Source organism: Polypterus senegalus, chromosome 2 (assembly GCF_016835505.1).
Source record: "Polypterus senegalus isolate Bchr_013 chromosome 2, ASM1683550v1, whole genome shotgun sequence".
NCBI classification, from domain to species: Eukaryota; Metazoa; Chordata; class Cladistia; order Polypteriformes; family Polypteridae; genus Polypterus; species Polypterus senegalus.
The window spans coordinates 292,826,984-292,848,865 of record NC_053155.1 but is presented as its reverse complement, the minus strand read 5'-3'; the positions used below and the strand labels follow the sequence as shown (position 1 = coordinate 292,848,865).

General features: G+C 35.9%; 1 protein-coding gene across 15 annotated transcripts in view; it reads right to left on the bottom strand.

Annotated features, from left to right (window-relative positions):
• The window catches only part of nbeaa (neurobeachin a), an 894,135-nt gene that overhangs the window by 471,630 nt on the left and 400,623 nt on the right, over window positions 1-21,882 (bottom strand). For 11 of the 15 annotated variants that reach the window (XM_039745777.1, XM_039745778.1, XM_039745780.1 and 8 more), the window contains 4 exons: window positions 21,417-21,597; window positions 18,814-18,944; window positions 17,874-17,981; window positions 13,436-13,619 (listed from right to left, as the gene is read on the bottom strand). In XM_039745777.1, coding sequence (XP_039601711.1) covers window positions 13,436-13,619; window positions 17,874-17,981; window positions 18,814-18,944; window positions 21,417-21,597 — 604 coding nt within the window. The remainder of the gene's footprint in view (window positions 1-13,435; window positions 13,620-17,873; window positions 17,982-18,813; window positions 18,945-21,416; window positions 21,598-21,882) is intronic. The other 4 variants (XM_039745781.1, XM_039745786.1, XM_039745791.1 and 1 more) reach the window with 1 other exon arrangement.

The following is a 21,882-nucleotide window of genomic DNA, read 5'->3' as shown; positions in this document are numbered from 1 at the left end:
TTGAGTGAAGTTTGCCTTTCCTTTCAGTGTCTTCTTATCTTTTTCCATTGATATTTCCGGTTCCTTCCCACAATCCAAAAGCATATGCGTTAATTTAGCTGACATTATTAAATCTGCCTAGTGTTAGAACATGGGTCCCCAACTCCAGTCCTGGAGGGCCCAAGTGGCTGTAAAACCCTGGTTTAATTAGTGCACTGTTTTTGCTAATTAACTTCTTTAGAATTAATTTTAATTGACTTGCTTTTTAAGATTTGTTCAAATGAATTTATTCATCGTTCCTCTGATTTGCTTCATTTCTTTCCTTAAATGGCACGCTCAGAGAAATGAAATGTGAAGTGAGTGAACAAACAGAAGACCAAATAAGTCAGGGCCTCAAAGTCCAACCAATTTCACTCCAACCAGTTGCTTAATTAGGCTCTGATTCTTGTTGTTAATTAAACCCATTCTTTAATTCCATGACTCATTGCTGTTGTCATTGTTCAATAACACATTTTTTAAAATTGTTGATTTTCTGTTTTCTAAGAGCACTGTTAAAATGTTTTGGGGACCTGAGCAGATCAGCATTCCTAAGACCTTCACTTTTCTTTTTTTCAAATATTGTATAATGGACAATGTTGGTCACGTTTTGGTTCATTTTGTATCTCATTATTGTTTGGCTGCTAATTAAGGAAAATAAAAACAATTAAGGAGTCTGAGTCTTCAAGAGAAAGTCAAATAAAATTAATTGAAAAGAACTTAATTAGAAGCAAAAACAGGTCACTAATTAAGAAAAGGGTTAGAATGAAAACCTGCTGCCACTGTGGCCCTCCAGAACTGGAGTTGGAGACCCCTGTTTTAGAGTATGTTTGGGTTTTAGTGTGCCCAACGATAGATAGTGCCAACATCAAAGAATAGTTCTTGATTTATGCCTGAAGTGCTTAGGAGAGGGTGTGAAGGATCACAGCAAATTGATTTAAGGATCATAATACATATGTTAGTCAGTCAGTCAGTCATTCATTGTCCAACCCACTTTATCCTAACTACAGGGTCACGGGGGTCTGCTGGAGCCAATCCCAGCTAGCACAGGGCACAAGGCAGGAACAAATCCCAGCCAGGGCACCAGCCCACCGCAGGACACACACACACACACACACACACACACACACACACACACACACACTAGGGACAATTTAGGATAGCCAATGCACTTAACCTGCACCCAGAGCACCCGAAGGAAGCCCATGCAGACACGGGGAGAACTTGAAAACTTCACTTAGGGAGGACCCTGGAAGCAAACCCAGGTCTCCTTACTGCCAGGCAGCAGCGCTACCACTGCGCCACCATGCTGCCCTAATACATATGTTTAACTCCAAAATGTTTTCATCTATGCGGTGGGTTGGCGCCCTGCCCAGGATTGGTTCCTGCCTTGTGCCTTGTGTTGGCTGGGATTGGCTCCAGCAGACCCCCGTGACCCTGTGTTCGGATTCAGCGGGTTGGAGAATGGATGGATGTTTTCATCTAATTTCCAGTTAACCATTTGTTAATTTTCTGAACTGACTTTTACAAGTATAACATTCTGCAGGAAGATGGAGACTATCCCACACAAACCACAATCACTTACAAGATTGAACTTCAGCTTTATTATATGAAAAAGGTGTGGACAGGAACAGTATGTATGTTCAGCAATATTTCTACGTATAACTGCAAAGAGGAAAATTTTGTCAAATGCCCAGAAAACACTATTGTTATAATTCACTGTAAAGGCAGCCTTTTTTTTTTTTTTTTGCTCATTTTCAAGTTTAGTTTTTCTCACTTATTCGCTGATAATAACTTAGAAAATAAATAAATGGATGCTTTTTTTCCATATTCCACCAGCATTTCTTGGACTTTGCTTCTGCATATTATTTAGATGATTCAAATGTTTTTGTCAGTGTGACCTCTAAAGCCTTTTCAGAAGTTGTACTGACACTGTGATGTCTCTATGTCTATGGGGAGTGAAGAAGGGAACCATTATTTGTGAAGGCACCAGTAACTCTCCCCTTTGTAGATCTAAGATATAATGGTGGGTGGTAGAGAGGTTGTACTTTTGCTCCAGTGGGATAGGGGGCTGAGGAAAGGAGAAAAAAATGTTAAAACGATGTCAGAAGCCGGACTAGAGGCATCGCCTTATTAAGGAATGAGGCAGTGATAGACAGGATGAAGACAACTTTGCATTTTATTATATTAATGGTGGTATTAAAAGTCAGAAATATAAACCGATGAGCTTAATGATGTATTGACTTATTCTAAAAAACACAGTTGTGCCTATAATATGTAAAGTTTCCCTGAAATAAATGTCAGATTGTTTCTTTATCATTTGTCAATCATGTTATATAAGGAGAAATTAATACATGGAATCTTACTGCAGTAGTGAAGTAATGCTCAATAACAAAAGAAAAAATTGCACACTAAAATTTTGTAGACTTTCTGTAGTCATGTAAAGACTGTTTTTAAAGCAAACAAATTGCAGGATTATTAAAAATCAATACAGTAAGGACATTTTATATATTTGGATGACAAGAGGATAATATCATCCTATACAGGAGGCATGGTGAAACTCAGTGATGATTGTGAAATCACGTTGAAAAGCTCCTGTAGCTAAAAACCCGCGAGTAGACAGAACTTGCAAAGGAGCAAGTAGAGCACAATTCCTCAAAGTCTGCCTTTGTAAAGATAGTGCCAGTTGAGCACACAGCGCCAACAGTAGAGCTCTTGGATATTGAAATCGACTTAGAAGCCAGTCATCATCATCTATAAATATGTGCTCTCTTCTAATTCTTCTATTTGCAATGTCTTCTAACAACACTAAAGTATCTGGAATAGAACCCAAAACAGGTTTCGACATGTATTTTAAATGCATATAAAGGAAAAAAAGAAAAAAATGTCAAAGTAGATAATTCCACTCACACTCTAAATTTTAAATAAGTAAAAGCAGTTATTATAGAATGAAGTATAGTGCATAAAACAGAAACTTTTACAAAAAATAATTGATATATGGGGAAATAGAATGTTCCCACAAACTAGTTATAAACCTAAATTTAATATCCCACGTGTAATACAACAAAATTTGCTAACACCCTAAAAATATATGTTGTACACATGCCAATGGGCCATATGAGAAAATATTGTAATTACTGTACAAAAGCAAATAAAAAAATTACAATCAAAACATATACACATAAAACATATATAATCATACAGCAAACAATAGTAACAATAAGAAAAGAAATTAAAAAAGAAATAAAAAAACAACCAACTAAAAATAACTATCAGCCCTAGTTATTTATAATAACTATCAAAAAATATATATCATACTGGGATTGGCTCCGAGCCAAGTTTGCCGGGTTCTTCCGGGTCCTCCCTGCGTGGAGTTTGCATGTTCTCCCCGTGTCTGTGTGGGTTTCCTCCGGGTACTCCGGTTTCCTCCCACAGTCCAAAGACATGCCGGTTAGGTGGATTGGCGATTCTAAATTGTCCGTAGTGTGTGCTTGGTGTGTGAGTCCCCCTGGCCATTGAACCTTACTCTTATTCGATGTTAATGTTGATTTATTTTGTTTTATAATTGTGTCTTTCATTTTTCTATTCTTTAATATGTAAAGCACTTTGAGCTACTGTTTGTATGAAAATGTGCTGTATAAATAAATGTTGTTGTTGTTGTTGAGTGTGGGTGTGTGTGTCCTGCGGTGGGTTGGCGCCCTGCCCAGGATTGGTTCCTGCCTTGCGCTCTGTGATGGCTGGGATTGGCTCCAGCAGACCCCCGTGACCCTGTGTTCGGATTCAACGGGTTGGAAAATGAATGGATGGATGGATGGGATTGGCTCCAGCGCAACTCTGTAGTTAGGATATAGCGGGTTGGATAATGGAGGTGTTGTGATGTGAGATTTTGCTAGTAACTTGATAAATGTTTTGTATGTCTTTATTTATAATTTAGGCAAACCAATGTAATTTAGAGGTATTTGTGTTTGCAATTTTTACGACTGTCTCTTTGTAATTTTATGACAGGATTTGGGCGGATGTGTCTTAAACCAGTTTGATGAGTATTTCTCTGCTAAAGTCTTTGAACCCCCTGCAAGGAAGCCAGGATGTTTAACATATGGTTTTGGGGCAGGAGATCAGATCTTCTATTTCACCCATTGGTTTGAGATATGGCTGTCTGGATTGGCCGTAGGGGTTGGACAGAAAACCTATACATTTGCTTGCTCAGCCACATTCTCTCTTTCTTACCAACATATAATGAAAGAAGCATCTCTCTTTCTAACCTGTGATGATGAAGACAACACAATGAAGAGCTCAGCTCAGCAGCCATATTGAACTGACATGCGGCTGAAAGCTGAGCACCAACGATGCCTTAACTAGAGACATTTGAAGTAACTACAAGTCTGTGTGCCACCTGAATTACACATCACCATTTAATCAGGTTGTATGGTTGCCAATATTCAAATGTACTTTGCATTTTGTTATTATTTATGAATATTATCAGTAATACATTATTTTATGTGTAACGAAACTCCTGCTTGTCTTTTTACTACATCTAATTGCCTGAGGTTATAGATATAGAAGGGAAGGTGGGGATAAGTTATATACAGTGGTAAGTCTATGAGATTAGGCATTCTAAGGCTACATATTAATAATACAATAGGGGAAAGTAGAGCAATATATATATATATATTACTCTACCAAGATAAAACAGATGGATATATATCATGAATCCTAGAAAAAACCGAATGCAAGGTGTAGATCTGGCCAACGTGTTTTGAGGAATGCTGGATCTGTGAAGCACTGGCACTAAGCACCACTTTGCCACATATTAAAACAAAAAAGCGTACAGTAAAGACAAAAAAAAGCTAACACAAGTACTATTACAACATTCAATATGCAGGAATATTTTTAAGCTTCTCTAGTTTCTTATTTTCCCCATTAAACTAAATTAGCTTCATTGTGCCTGTAGAGGGCACTGGTATACTTTGGAAACAGCAGGTCTTTTACATGGACAACAACAAATCATGAAAAACTACAAAATAATGGAATGCAGAAATAAATACATAAGACAAAAGATTGTTATATAAGATGAATAAATAGAATTGACTAGCAGGATGGATGGATAGATAGATATCATTCCAAAATCGTGTAGGTAGGTAATTTGACTAAAAAGACTGTGATACCAGGTACCACTGAAATTCGGCAAAAATGTTAGAAATAATGTAACATTTTGCAAATCTGTCTACATTTTTGCTCCACAGATCCAGTGTGGTATGACAAGCCAATAGACTTAATCCAGTCTACCATTTTCCAGTTATCTTCCAGTCACTTAAAGAATGGCATCCCTATTTGCATCTGCAATACACAATTATCTGCATTAATGTTATTAAGTGAAATATGAAAAAAGACACCAGTGAAGAATCATCCAAATATCAATCATTAAAAAAAGAAAGTGCCTTTAGAACTAATCAACTATGTGAATTTGGTCCACTAAGGAACAATGTACTGTATAATAGCCCTGTTACAGAGCCACAGCCAAGATTATATAATAATGCATTAATATAACATTCTTAAACCTGCTTATTCCATGTCAGGGACTAAAGCATATTCCTGCAAGATTGAGCGCAAGGTAGAAACCAGCCATGGACAGTTCAACAGTCTATCACAGGATCCACTCACATTATGGTAAATTACAATTGAAAACTAATATGATATGCATGTGTTTTTGGAAGTGGGAAGAAAACCAAAGTACCTGGAGAAAAACTCATGCAAACATGGAGGAATCCCACTCAGACAGCAACCACACATGGGATTTAAACTCACGTCCACCAGATAGTAGCATTAATAATTGTACCTTGGTGCTCTCATGCTATAACAATAATAATAATAATAAAAATAACAATAATAATGAAATAGACCGATTATTTTTTTCACTTCATACTTTCACTTTTGTTTTTTCATTTGATTGAAACTGTTTAGCACTCATAAACTCATAAATCTATCTATCTAGAGACAATATAAACTTAGATCTTTATTCCTTTCAGTGGAATGTGGTCTATCTTGCAAACTACATCCATCAATTATCCAACCCGCTATATCCCAACTACAGGGTCACGGGGGTCTGCTGGAGCCAATCCCAACCAACACACACGCAAGAAAGGAAACAAACCTCAGGCAGAGCACCAGCCAGGTGCAGGGCACACACAAAGCACAATTTAGGATCACCAATGCGCCTAACCAGCATGACTGGACTGTGGGAGGAAACCCATGCAGACACAGGGAGGACATGCAAACACCATGCAGGGAAGACCCGGGAAGCGAACCCGGGTCCCCTAACTGCGAGGCAGCAGTGCTACCCACAGTGGTTTTCCACTTTCTTGCTACATTCCAAATTTGTAAATGTTAGACTTAAATGTTTGACTGGTATAAATGAGGAAGTGAGTCTGCTGTCCAGAACTGGTTTCTGCCTTGTGCCTGATGTCTCCCATAAACATTCTAAAATATTAAAATTGGGTGCAGAAAATGAAAGACAATTGAATGACTAGGAGCTTAGTCTCATTGCTTGTTAAAGTCTACCATGCAAAATGCAAATAGTCAGTAAAAGACTTATAGACAATCTTTTTATAAAATGTTTAATAATACACAAATATTGGATGTTAACTGTTAAAGCCTTCCTGGACAGTTTTACATCAGGAATAAAAGTAGGCTACAATGTAAACAATACATGATGATGATTGTATTGTTTTTTATATATTAAAATATATTAAACATTAGGCCATACTTTTATTTAAAAATGTGATATCTTTTTCTCACAATAAATATAAGACAAAAATGTAAAGTGACATTGGGTTTCTGCACAACTTCTTTGGAACAAATCCCATGATGTCATTATCTGTGTTTTCTTTTTCTTTTATTCTTTTATTTTTGGACCCTAGAGCAAGTCAAGATGAAGGTGGCTTTTCTGTTTAGTTATTCACAGGAAAAACAACACAGTAAGTCACTGGAATGAGTGTATGCATTATGCGATGTTAAATGTTTTGTGCACGGATTGCCACTAGAGTCTAGCTGACTTTGAAGAAAGAGAAGAACAGAATAAAGATAACTAATGATATAGCATGAGCCTTACTGTAATCACCATAACTTTGGCTGTAAATGCCAAAACGATTAGGAAACGGAATAGAGCTGAATGAATGCAGTGGAAAATGTCCGACTGTTGCAGAATATCAATGACAAACTTGGTTCTTTGGAATTACAGACTCAGTAGCTCCTCACCTGACAATTTGATCTCAGGGAACAGAAGGCTCGCCTGTTAGCAAGATGCATCCCCTGGAATGGAAGTTGACTTTCAACATTAACCTCACGCCATGCCATTCACATGAAGACTAAGCTTTGCCTTCACTCCTGTCTACAACTTTCGAATCTGGTAGTTTCAGCCCAGAAAGTGGGCACTGAAGCCTAGGTCATCAATGCCATCTCAGGTAGACTTTACTAATACTAAAAAAGGATAAAATAAACCACTAAAGAAATTAATATAAAACCACAAAACATAGAAGGCCTATCAGATATAAACCCATAAAATTAACAGTTTTCCAGAGCGGACTGTATTAATGCACTCTGGAAAGTCCAAATGTTCAAAGTAATCACCTGAGATTTATAGATAAACTCTGTGTGAAAGGAGCATTTGAATAGACAAGAGCATTGAAATACCATCTGATTTAACACTGCCATTAAAATCAAACAAATTGTGCTAAATGTATTACATATATGTGCTAAGTATTACTAGCTGCACATACAGAAGGGAATGCAAGTTTTACTCAGTTTACAAATCTCAAGTCAGTCCTCCTTACGTTGCCATCCATTCAAACAGAGTAGGGTGTGGTGGAAGGGCCATGCACCAGAACTATCTCATCTTACCAAGGTTGTCCAGGAAACTTTTTTCCATTCTTGTGACCAGTGTGTCATCAGCAAGACCGTTCAGGGCCATTGGGCACATTGTCTCCACTCACAGGTAACACATTAAACTTTACATTTTAATTTACAATACTTGAAACTGAATGCATATAACATATTGAGCACTATATTTCTTTATGCAGACATTTAAATTGCTGCTGCTTATTTGATTAGTTTGCATTTTTGATCTTGTAACGTCAAAAGTTATTTGAGTGGATTATGCACGTATTTTAATATTGCTAAAAATCTGTATTTTGTATGTTGTGGTTATTGAAACCTAGAAATAAATGATGTTCATGTAAGTTAAGTAAGTTTCGGTTTATAGCATCTGACATTAAAGTATAAGCTTGGTATTTTTTTTAACAAACATGCCATATATTCATTTGCCACATAAATCAGTGTTTTAATGTCAAGCTTTTTCCTATGAATTAAAAAAAAATATATGCAGCCTATATATTAGAGCATGGGGCTCCAATAGAATATAAAATCATAAAAACTTACCGAATACGTCCTCTTTGAGTTTCAGTTTACGAAAACACACCTTTTGTGTTTACAATACATGCTATTAAAACAAATGGGATCTGGAAATAATCATTTTAAAGGGAATTCCTTATACTACTTTTCTCGACGTAAGGATACGTTTTCTATTTGCTTGTATGAATACGTCCTCTTTGAGTTTCAGTTTATGAAAACACACCTTTCGTGTTTCTGATGCATGCTATTAAAAACAAAAGGGATCTGGAAATAATCATTTTAAAGGAAATTCCTGGTACTACTTTTCTCGACGTAAGGATACGTTTTCTATTTGCTTGTGTGAGTTGTTAAGTAAATATGGCAGTGAATCAAAACAAAGCCAACCACATGGCACAGTTTACTGTGATTTTGTTTTCTGTGTAGAAACCACGCCCCTCTGGTTGATCGGTGGGGGGTGAAAGGCGCAAGAAGACCTGTGCTGAGGTAGCACGCACAGCTGGTCTTCCCAAAAAATCGCTAAATCTTATACTGTAATATTGGTGTTTTTTTATTCAAAAACAACATGTATAAGCTATTTTATAATGTGTGTGGAATTGCAAGACACAGATCGATACTCAACAACTGTCTTGGCTTGAAAAATGGATGTATTTGGTTAAGTTATTATGCTTTTATTTTCAGTTGCAGCCCCATGCCCTATAGGATTCATTGTAAAATCAGGATTGGCCCTGTATATTTTTTGAACTTATATAAAACCTTTAATTTTAGAACACAAGTTTGCATGGCAAATGCATATATACCATATTCCAGGAGCTAATTTTTTTCTCAAGGTTCTTTTACAGGTTAAAATGGTGAAATTGATGTATGTAGCACATATTTTAGATTGGTAGACGCTGTTTCATAAGAGGTGAGTTTACTGAGAAAAATAATGCTTCACACAAGCAGCAATGCATGATGGAATCTGCTGAAATGTTTAAGATTATGTTTAAGGGATTTTTTAGAGCTACATTTTGTGCTCTCATAAATTGAAAATGTAATCCAGTAGCAAGAGAGCACATAAAGAAATTTAACATAACATTCTCAAACCCTTGTAATCCAGTTGAGGGTCATGGGGAGCAGGCGTCTACGCCAGCAACAGCCAAACTCTTAACAATCCCTAAACCCATGAAAATGTCTTATTATTTCGGAGATATTCAGCAGAAATTGGTAATGGAGAAGTACAAATACTGTAATCATGACTATGGTGTTTACAATGTTGTCTGGTGTACAGCAAAATGTAACAACATTAAAAAAAACAACAAATTAAGGGAATATTTAGTGGAAATATATTTTATATTGAATAATAGGTTGCATAGTGGTCGCAACTGCTCACAAATTCTGGGTTTTGCTAATGAAGAGTTGCACGTTATCTTTACGCATGTATAGGTTTTCCTCTGGATAGCAACATTTTCTTTCTATAGCCCAAAGACATGTGTATTAGGTTTAATGGCAACTTTAAATTGCCCTGGCATGGGTGTGTGTTCACTTTAGCTCACTACAGCTGAGACTGACACCAGCTCTCTGTCATCTTAACATGGGTAAAATGGGTTAGAAAAAAACATAAATGGAAAATTAAATTGAATTAATTAGTGGTTAAATTATGGAATAGATTTTTTTTTTTGTGGTAAGGAAGGAAAAGGGAACGGTACAAGGAATATAACAAGTGTATTTATTCAAACACTGTATCTGTATAGCAAAACAATGAACTTCAACCAGTGTCTTTACCTTATCACTTACTAAGCCACTATTTGTGTCTTCTGTGCCTAAAGATATGATATCAATAAACTAATAGCTGAGTATTTAAATAATACTAGTTTGATGATCTTTTGTGTTATGATCTGAATACATTTATTTTCTTCTTAAAATTTACCAGTAGATGGCACTATATCCTTTTTTAAAACTTTCATAGACCAAATATTTTTAACATCATGTAACATTCTCAAAGTTACTTAACTCAGTTCAGGGTTTTGAGGGCTAATTTATCTAATCACTTGCAAAAATATTAATTAACTAAGTTAAAAATGATGAACATGATATTAAGCAAAACATAAAAGACAATTAAACAAAAATATCAAATGAATAACATTTTAGATTGATTATAGGCACTCAGTAAACACAAATAATAGTTTGCATTTTTCTGAATAAAATACATCAAAAAGTAGAATTCAAAACCACTGACTTGCATAAAAAATATATGTGAATAAAAATCCTGTATAACTCATGTACTCTGCCATTTTGTCTTTAACAAAAGAAAAGACGAATTAAGAAAGGAAAACGGGACAGATGCCTGATACTTCATTTAAGATCCTGAAAACAGAAGACCAAAGCTGTCACAAACGCTGCAAATGCCAACCGAATCAACCATAATAATTGTCCAAGTAATTTACATTCATGGCATATAGAAGAAGCTGAACAGAGTGATAATATTTCCAAAAATTGTAAAAGATAACATAAACAATAATTATTCATGGAAGTGATCACCAGGTATTACCACATATTGTTTTAAGTGTTGGTCATATGAGTTATGCTTATCTGCTTCCTACACTGGCTTTACTTGAATGATGCCATAAGACATCAGTGAAATTGCGTAGCAGTATTATTGCAACATTTTCTAATTGTCTATAGCTGTTAATCTGTAATATACAATATTTTTCTTTCAAACAAAGTCACTGAATGCTAGTCAGGAACCAATCTTCAACTACAACCAGTCCATCATATGGCACACCCATGTGTATAACCACACTCAGTTAGAGAATGATTATTATTTGCTAGGAGAATTCTATGAATAAACATGTAGTCATGTGAAAAAGCGAAATACTTGCTCTTTCAGTTCTATGATTTCACATATCGAGAAATAACTAGCAATCTAGTCCTCTCTATATCCTAAAATCACATCAGTATAACTTCTGGTATCAAACAAATTTTATTTTGTCCTTATTACTGAATAAAAGATACCCTCTCATAAAACAAGGCTAAATTAATGCATTATGGGCTATGCCTACAGGCAAACTCTATGTATAAGGGCTTGGCATGAAATTGAAACTCTGTGAACTGCGGCTTTTAAAAGTATAAAAAGGCTCCCCAGATTAACCAGTTTGAGGAGCACCAGAAAGTACTGCAACACAAAAAAAAGTTGAAAGACTGACTTCTAAAAACAGCTTTACAAAATGCTCAAAAAGAAAAGTCCTATAATCGTCAATAAGCCACCATTAACTGTCCTGCTTAATTCTAGTCAAGCCAGCTCTGAAATGAGCACCACAACTGAATACTGCATAAAGTAACACTATTAATTAAGTAAGTACATTAATTATAAAAGAAAAATGCTGATGATAAATCTTACATCATACAGAACATAATGGGAATTAAACTGTCATAATCTAACATTCTGGGAAAGCAGGAAATTATTTCAACACTGAATTCATCCTGTCCAAGGGGAATCGCTGCCTACCATTTGAGAATTGCTGTGCTTGAGAAAGTAAGAGTGGCTGACGAAATTACTGATGGATGAATCTGCATCAATGACTAACCGCACGAAAACAAAAAAGTATGTTCAAAAATGTATCATTCCAACATTCTATTCGTAAAAAATAGCTTCCAGGCATATCTGATCATCTCAATGCAATCAACACTGAACACTGAATGCACCATTGTTTGGAAGCATTTGCACAAAGAATTACAAAATGTTTTAAAGGTTGCAAACATATGAGAGGTTCCACTCTCCCAAAAATAACTTTTTAACACTCACATAACTTTAAAACAACTCTCATTTTGCTTTTGCAAGATATTTAGCTTAGAATCTGTGATTTATTCCAAATTTTGACAAAATACACTTGCTAGTTTTAGGAATTCCCCCTGTTGTGTCTGTTCCCTTTCATAACATCAGGTTACAAACCTTCAGAAAATCAATGGATGGACTGATTTATATATACAGTATATATATACACACAAATACAAATGTACAAATTTGGAAGAGGATACTTAACTCCTCTTATTAATCTTTTATTATCACTTTTTACTATCACTTTCCCAATATTCCCCTGAGTCTCCTGTGTCAATTCAGCTTAACAGAGGTTTTTCTGAATTGTAATATAGTCCTTTTCACCAGCAGCACATTCTGATCAGTTAATTACGTCAATCAGCCCACTGCATAAAACCAGTATAGCACGGACATTAGCTCACCATGACCATTTTAGCCAAAGTGACCTCATTAGCTAAGCCGCCAAAAATATTTTGTAGCTTCAATTTATGTGAGTAGCACTCCATATTTTTTTTATCTGGATTCAATGAATCTTTTCTTCTTTGGTAAACTGCCTGGCTAATCAGCACTGACAGATCACTGATGTAAACAGCATAATAAGTCTTCAATGAAGTATAGAAGCAAATCATACTCAGTTTCTTTTGATCTTGTGTCTGGATTATTATTATTTTTTTTTTTTTTGACATTTATTGTAGCTTTATGACTTTTCATTTGCCTTTGTATGATGTTATTTTTAAACAGATCACATGTCACAGATGATTGGTTACTGTATTACTATTACTGTAGTTTTAATAAAGTAGATACAACACCAGAATAAGAAAACATCTCTCCTTTTCCAATGGTATACAAGAATGATTTCAACAAAAAAGGGTAAAATCTAAAATACGTTTTAAAAAACAATGGCTAGTTTTTATGTTTAATGTAAGATTATATATAGTAAGGTTGCAAAACATAGTAAAGGGGAAAAAGATAGATATGAATTAAATTGATGAAGTAGTAGCAGCAGTACTAATATTATCACTGTAAGGAGTACTTTAAATTCTAAATCGCATATCCAGTTAACATGCATTTTGTCACTATGTTATGGCTCCATGATAAACAAAAACGTATTAAAATGTATTAAGAAGGTTTACAAATGTAATGTTTCACTTTCAAATTAATACTTTACAATCACTTATAGTAAACTACTGTTAATAATTCTGACAAAAAAGGTTTATCCACCTAATAGTTCCAGACCTGTACTTGTTGGGGAGTTGATTTCTTGTCGGATGTTTCTTCCAGACTGGCTTCCAGATCTAGCGGTCTCTCTTTGTGGCTCCAGTATATCACGATACTTTGAAACCATTAATACAGATATAAAGTACACAACAGCCAGTGCTAAAAACTGAGCTTGTTTGCTGTCGTCCTAAAAAAAAAAAAAGAAAAACAATTACAGAATACTGCTACACATTTTTAAATATATAAATTCATACATATCTACAAGTATATACACATTTAAGAATTGCTTATTACTGCTCTGTTTAGATTCTTCACTGGGACCTAAATTTAATACAATTAATTAAAATACCATAAATAATGTTACAAGAGAAACTGGTTGAATAACAAAAACAAAGAGGAATCACTCTTGCTGAGAAAGCTATAAATGGTGCAGTTATACAAATATTTTTAAGCAATTTTTATATTGTCTGGTTGGCACAGAATAGCGTGTCACTGGAAGGACAACTATAAGGGCAGGCAGCAAGTTAACCAGCAGTATTACACAAATGTACTCTCATTTGTGAGTTCTACACAAATAGATGTTCACTGAAGTAGATCCTCTCCCGTTTAGATAGTTGTAGGACTCCTTGATTCACATGAATGGTTAAGATTTATTTTATCCGTTTATAAGGATTTGGGGCAAGAATGTTTCAATATAAATTGTAAACTTGGGTGCACTGTTATTCCTGGGGAATTAAGTTACTGTGGATCTACTTGGTGCTGGGCCCCAAAGAAGAGGTAAATCCTCAAAGCGCATTGGCCAAATCTATACATCCTTATTATTATAGACTTATTAGATATGAGTGTGGCTCACATTGTTAATCTTATGTTTATTTTATGTTATTTGTATGGTGATCTTTTTGGTAACATCTATTTTGTTTAATGTCTTGATTTTGGACATGTTTTTGTTTACTCGTATGTAATTTGTATCTTGTAAACATTGTATGACTTTTCATATTGGGTGTGACATGTCTCTTGTTGTTAAATGATATGTTATACTTATAATTGTTTTTTTCTTTACCTATATAGATATATTTTTGTGTAAGATGTTAAAATATTTGTACTCATTGGATCTGTGTGTTTTTTTTTCTTGTATAAATATTATAAAATGAAACAGATCTAAACACTAGCGGGGCAAATTGCTCACGTTCTGAAGTGACTTTAGCTGCAGGTGGAATTTCCATTTTACTTTATGGTGCCTATTAGAGTGCAGCAGTCTGTTGATATGGTCTGCCTTCATCCAGTCTGATAGCAGTCACGGGACATTGTATCTGTGATTGCTGCTACAGCAAACAATTATAAGCAGGCATCAGCCACAGCACTACTCTAGTGTAGAGAATGGAGATAAATGGCATCAACTCAGAGAGGGAGAGGCAAGTTCATTGTACCACGTGAACATCACTGAGAGATTAAAACTGAATAATAAAAAAACAAGCGCTAACTTTTACAAGTAGCCAACATTTACACTGGGTGTTACAGACTCTAATCAAATGTATGTTTTTATTATATTGTAGAAATAATAATAATAATAGCAGCTCACTACTCAAAACACGCAGCGCCCAGTCTAGAACTCGGGTTATAAGGCAGCAGTTCTTGCCTCTACACCATTCAAGAATACATGTAAACTCCCTGTCGATAGACATTGAGCTTGAGTTTTTAACTCATTGACAGCCACATGTAAATTGAATGCTTTTATTTTCCTTAGGTTACAGTATATTCTTGAATAAAAGCGCATTTGATATTTAGGCTAAAGTCTTCATACAATATACACTTCTTGTCATTATTAGTATAACATGGAAAAAGTTTCTGCTTTAGGTATGTGTTCAGCATTTCTTGCATTTCATATCATCCTACATTTACCCAGATCTTTGTAGACACAGAACACACATGAAATGCATGTGTTCCAAATAATGATACACTGTACAGGGTGGTCCAGATCTAACTATGCAGATCCAGAACATCTGGATGACTTTGATTTATGCAGGGACAATTCCAGTTGGGTGCGAAGACGATTCTTCATGTCATCAGTTTGCACACTTCTCGATGGTCGAGATGTTTTGGGTGATTTTCTATGTAATAAACTTAATACGTTATAGCGTAATGAAAATTGCATAATTAGAGCTGGACCACCCTATATTATTTACCCTATACAACTCCAGGCACCCCAAATGCTGATAAGGAGCCTTGGCTTGAGGTGGGAGACCTTTTTGCCCACAAGCTGAGCACCGCCAAGGTGGGGGGATGAGACAGCAGGCTGCTTGCGCTGATCAACACATTTACAAAACAAAAGAAGCTGATGGTAGATTTGTGAAGGGATTTAAGGTGGGCTGGGATTACAAGTTTTTGTAGGCTTCAGGAATTCTAGTGTTAAAGAAACAGCTGGCATCCACTATTCTAATTGTTTTCATAATTTTAAACACTTCTATTATTACCTTTTATTGCTTAAACATTCTTTATTGTAGTTCATACCTTACAGCTCTGAAATTTATATTGTAGCTCTTCCTTGATGTTTCTGTAAAGTTGATATGCCATTTTGTAATATACAGACTAAAGTCAAACAAAGTAATTGTTTCCAGGCAGACAAGCTTCCCTTAAAATATTGAGTTTAAGGAAAAATCATCTACCACTAATTATTTCCCTCACGCTTATGTAAACCAATCCATTATCTACAAATTATGTTCACTTATACACATTCCTTCTGTATTGAACAGAGTTCTTAGTTGTCAAATCATGTTGTGTTTCAGCTTAATATATATTCATTCTTAGTAAAAGTAATCGTATGAGATTAGTTATATGGAGAACAATTTAGTGCAGTATAGAGACACACAATAGGTCAAAGAATAAGGAATCAATACAGAATATTGGAGAAAAAAGAAGTGTGAGGGAATGGAGCTAAGAAAGCAGCTGCTGTTTCAATCGGTTGCAGCCTTTGGCCAGCACTTTAGGCTTGCCCACATGCTTCTTGTACTGTCACGCGCTGTCTCGGACAATTGTAAGATGAAACAATTCACCCTTTATATTTTTTTTGCATGGAAGAAACTGCAACATCAAATTAATTTACTTTCAAAATCAAGTTGACAATTATTACATTTTAGGATGATAATTATTGTAAAACAAATCATTCATCCATTTATTTTTTAATGAAATTGCTTCTCAAAGACAGGCTGGTGGGTAGAAAAAAAACAGGTAAAAAGGTAGGCAATCCATTACAAGCTATGCTCATGATCATTTACTTGCAGTGGGGTAACTTAGAATGAGTAAATCAATCAAACAAAAAGAATATCTTTAGACTGCAGTAGGAACAAAGCCTCAGGAACACCACAAAAATGTAAGCTAACAGGAAATAAAATTGCTTCTGCACAATGCTTAGATGATAAAAATGTTTTCAAAGGTTGCCTCCTATAGGGCAGTGTCTTCTATCTTGTATTTATAACTGATATGTTTTTCATACTTACAATATTATTAAATGTATATTTTGAGCTAAATTATAGTCTTTCTTGGTCTAAACTTTACTTGAGGTAAAAACAACCCCAAAACAAGTATTTGCTACACATTTTGTGTTTTCAATTAGCAATTTTTCTCTTTCTTTAATCATTCAGAATTGACAGGAATTTATACTGTATTTAGAAGGTTACAAGAGAAGGTCCAGAAGAGAGAAATTTGTTTAGATGTTTTCTTCATAGAAATATGCAAGAATCCATTGTCTTCACCAGGTAACAAATACAAGAGAATGGTAAAATAATATACACCCTCCCTTTACTGAAAAAAGCAAGTGCCATGATTTTCTTGGGAATACAAGGTGGAAAACTACAAGGAACTGGTTGAGGAACTTCTCTCTTTTTACCTAGCACTTGGGTGCAACATGTCTCTAAAAATCCATTTCCTAAAATAACATATGAATATTTGTGTGAAAACATGAGTGCCATCACTGATGGACATGGGGAAAGGTTCCACATGGAAATGGTGAGATGATATATTTGAAAATAGAGTGAGTCTATGTTAGCAGACATTTGTTGGTCATCCCACCTTAAAACACCTTCAGAGAATTGTAAAAGGAAAAAACTATGCAAACAATAATTGTATTTAAAACAATTATTTGTATACTGTAATTTATAATATTTTCATGTCAACTGCGCTTTTCATTTTAAACCTTCATCTCTGGAAAACTGGATATAAAAGAGCGACTTTATTGCCAGTTTTGGATTCAGCACCCTGACATCTATAAATAACAAATAACATTTTTGACGGGAGTGAAAAAATTTTTTTTGTTTTTTTTTTGTAGACCACTGTAATCATTTCTCAAAGGTCATATGGTTGCATTCCTGTGTGGACTAGACTATTAAAAGACCATAATAATGCAATAATTAAGGACTGCACAAAGTGAAATTGTAGAAAGACTCACCACATCACGAAACACAACTGCTCGAAGACGGTTAATATCCACATCTTGTAACAGTCGGTCTGGGTCTTTGATGGGCGAAAGGTTACCAGGCACATTCTCCAAGGTTGTCTAATCGAAAAAATTGTGTTTTTACTAATATCAGTAAGCAATCAATTTGTTTAAAAACTATTTTGATTATACTAACATACCTAATATTCTCAAACCTACTTATCCAGTTAACAGCCTTATTCCAGTAGCACTGAGTAAACATATCAATGAACCAAGTCATGCTCACAGCCAAGCAGTGCCAGTATAAACTTACAGATAATCAAAAACATACAGAATTAAAATCAGAATACCCAAAAGAAAAACCACAGGGACATGGTGAGAAGGTGCAGACTGCATACAGAAAGTGATTTAAGTCAAGGATCATATAGGGCGGCTATGCTAGACACTGCGCCACCTTATCTGCAATGTTGTAATTCACTTACCTCCTATCCCTTCTATTTTCAAACTAACTTTATAAAATTATACAGCCATTCAAAAAGCACTAGATGCAAGGCAGGAGGCGACTCTGTAAATGACACTAGTTTAGTTTAATTTATCACAGTCATATTCACAAACACAAAAGCACTCTCTCACGCAATTCAACGTACAGTTATCAATTATCTTTGCATTTCCACATTTTGTGAGGCAGCAACACCAGCAACCGCACCACAGTGTGCCACTTTTAAAACTGTTTAAATAAAGCTAAAATAATGCCTACTTCATTTGTCAACTGATTAATATACAGTTTAGTAGGGAGCAACAGGCCTGTTAAGCACCAGGAAGGTTGAGCAAATGTCAGCCCATTGCACTAAAATGCATGAAATAAAGTATAAACACTAGTATACAATAAAAAGAGAAAAACAAGGCTTTACAAAAGAAAGATCATAGTAAATAAGTGAAAATGTGAGGTTACCTTGCCACCCACCACCCCACTAGCACACTGCACATTTTCCTGAGTTTTGCAGTTTGGCAGAGAACTTTTTGTTGTCCTGTCTCTCTGCCTTTGCCTACACTCAAGACAGTTCCGAACAGCAACACAGCAGACTAGAAAGAAGAAATGAACACACAGATAGACAAATAAATATAATACAGCAAATGGTGATTATTGTTTCTAGTGTATTTAGGGCAAGTTTTTTATGCTGCCTTATTTAGAATACATTAAACTCATAAAACACTATTTTCTACATCATTTATTCAGGACCTTTGCAAATTGTAAGCACGAACCAGGGCGGAATTGGATAGTGGGATGTGTGTGACTTGGGTTGGAAAGGGATTTTCAGTGGGACAAGTGCTGTGGTGATGAAGAAATATTACTAGCTGGCCTGCACAGTCGCCTCACTAGCATCCTTAGCATTGAGATCACCACCTTTTTATCTTCACTCCTAGTTTTTACAACAAACCTTTCAAAGACCCTTAAAATGTCAAATTTGCATCCTCCTTCTTCTGCTTTCGTTTTCTTTTCTCATATTCTTTAAAGTAATTTGCTCCTAACTCTGCTTATGGTTGGTATTTTTCCAACATGCTAGTTTAGTTATGTTGCATTCATTCTGTAGTAATTTTCAGCTTAAAACTGATGACACAGGTAGTGTAGGACCAACATACATTTTTGCATAATACATATTTTCTCCCACTCATTTTAGACTTCATCATGAGTAAAATATGGATTTTTGCTTTGTTAAAATATTTAGATATGTTTGTATTTATACTTTTATGTGTACGTATGAAGAAAGAATTGTGGTGGGAGGATGGTGGTTGGTGCTGGGAATCCCAAAATACTGGCTTTCTATGAGTGGTTGCCTACTTCATTTATATGTGTGCATGTATATATATATACTGCTCAAAAGAATTAAAGGAACACTTTTTAATCAGAGTATAGCATAAAGTCAATGAAACTTATGGGATATTAATCTGGTCAGTTAAGTAGCAGAGGGGGTTGTTAATCAGTTTCAGCTGCTGTGGTGTTAATGAAATTAACAACAGATGCACTAGAGGGGCAACAATGAGATGACCCCCAAAACAGGAATGGTTTAACAGGTGGAGGCCACTGCCATTTTTCCCTCCTCATCTTTTCTGACTGTTTCTTCACTAGTTTTGCATTTGGCTACAGTCAGTGTCACTACTGGTAGCATGAGGCGATACCTGGACCCTACAGAGGTTGCACAGGTAGTCCAACTTCTCCAGGATGGCACATCAATACGTGGCATTGCCAGAAGGTTTGCTGTGTCTCCCTGCACAGTCTCAAGGGCATGGAGGAGATTCTAGGAGACAAGCAGTTACTCTAGGAGAGCTGGAAAGGGCCATAGAAGGTCCATAACCCATCAGCAGGACCAGTATCTGCTCTTTTGGGCAAGGAGGAACAGGATGAGCACTGCCAGAGCCCTACAAAATGACCTCCAGCATGCCACTGGTGTGAATGTCTCTGACCACACAACCAAAAAGATTTCATGAGGGTGACCCAAGGGCCCCATGTCCTCTAATGGGCCCTGAGCTCACTGCCCAGCAGCATGCAGCTCGATTGGCATTTGCCATAGAATACCAGAATTGGCAGATGCACCACTGGTGCCCTGTGCTTTTTACAGATGAAAGCAGGTTCACCCTGAGCACGTGACAGAAGTGAAAGGGTCTGGAGAAGCCATGGAGAACATTATGCTGCCTGTAACATCATTCAGCATGAGCAGTTTGGTGGTGGGTTAATGATTGTCTGGGGAGGCATATCCATGGAGGGTCACACAGACGCTACAGGCTTGACAAAGGCACCTTGGCTGCCATTAGGTATCAGGATGAAATCCTTGGACCCATTGTCAGACCCTATGCTGGTACAGTGGCTCCTGGTGCACGACAATTCCTGGCCTCATGTGGTGAGAGTATGCAGGCAGTTCCTGGAGGATGAAGGAATTGATACCATTGACTGGCCACCACACTTTCCTGACCTAAATCCAATAGAACACCTCTGGGACATTATGTTTTGGTCCATCCAATGCCACCAGGCTGCACCTCAGACTGTCCAGGAGCTCAGTGATGCCCTGGTCTAGATCTGGGAGGAGATCCCCCACAACATCATCTGTCATCTCATTAGAAGCATGCACCGATGTTGTCAGGCATGTATACAAGAACACAGGGGCCATACAAAGTGCTGCGTACAATTTTGAGTTGCTGCAATTAAATTTTGGCAAAATGGACTAGCCTGCCACATAATTTTTTCACTCTGATTTTTGGGGCGTCTTTGAATTCAGGGCTCTGTAGGTTGATCATTTTCATTTCCATCAAACGATGTGGCATCCTTTCGTTCCTAACACATTACCCAGTCTATATCAGTATAGATATCCAGGAGGATTTCTTTTTCCCATTGAGATCTGATGTGTTTTCAAAGTGTTCCTTTAATTTTTTTGAGCAGTTTATATAACTATATTACTCTGTGAAACATATATTATGTTTAAAAGCAAAAATGAAAACGTTTTCAGCCTACCATTTCATAATACTGTAACTATAATAAATATTTTAAAAAGATTTACATACCAAGCCTCAGACATTGTCTCATTAAGCCTCCAGAGGACATGTTCTTTTCTGCTTCAATTTCGCTGAAATTAAGAGAGCTTGCAAATACGAGCACATCAACCATAGCCATCAGCCGGCTAAGGAAGGTCACTGCTGTCTCTGCCGACATACCTTGTGTTGCTTCAATATTCTCCAACTCCGTCTTTAAAATAACAGGAAAATCTCATTAGAAGTAGTTTCTAATGTAGAAGCAACATTTTTCAGTAAAGTCAGCATGCAGTTAAAAAGTCTCTCAGTCATGTTCTTTTACCAGTTTAGGTTGTTTTGTTAGCTAATTGAAGAAATGTTAACAAAATTACTAAATATAATACATGATTCCATTTGAAAAACAAATACAAAACCCTGGTTAAAGGAAAAAATATCCTTATTTCAAAGTAAAATAGGAAACAAATAACATTATTACATATAATGAAAAAGTTCAAAGATG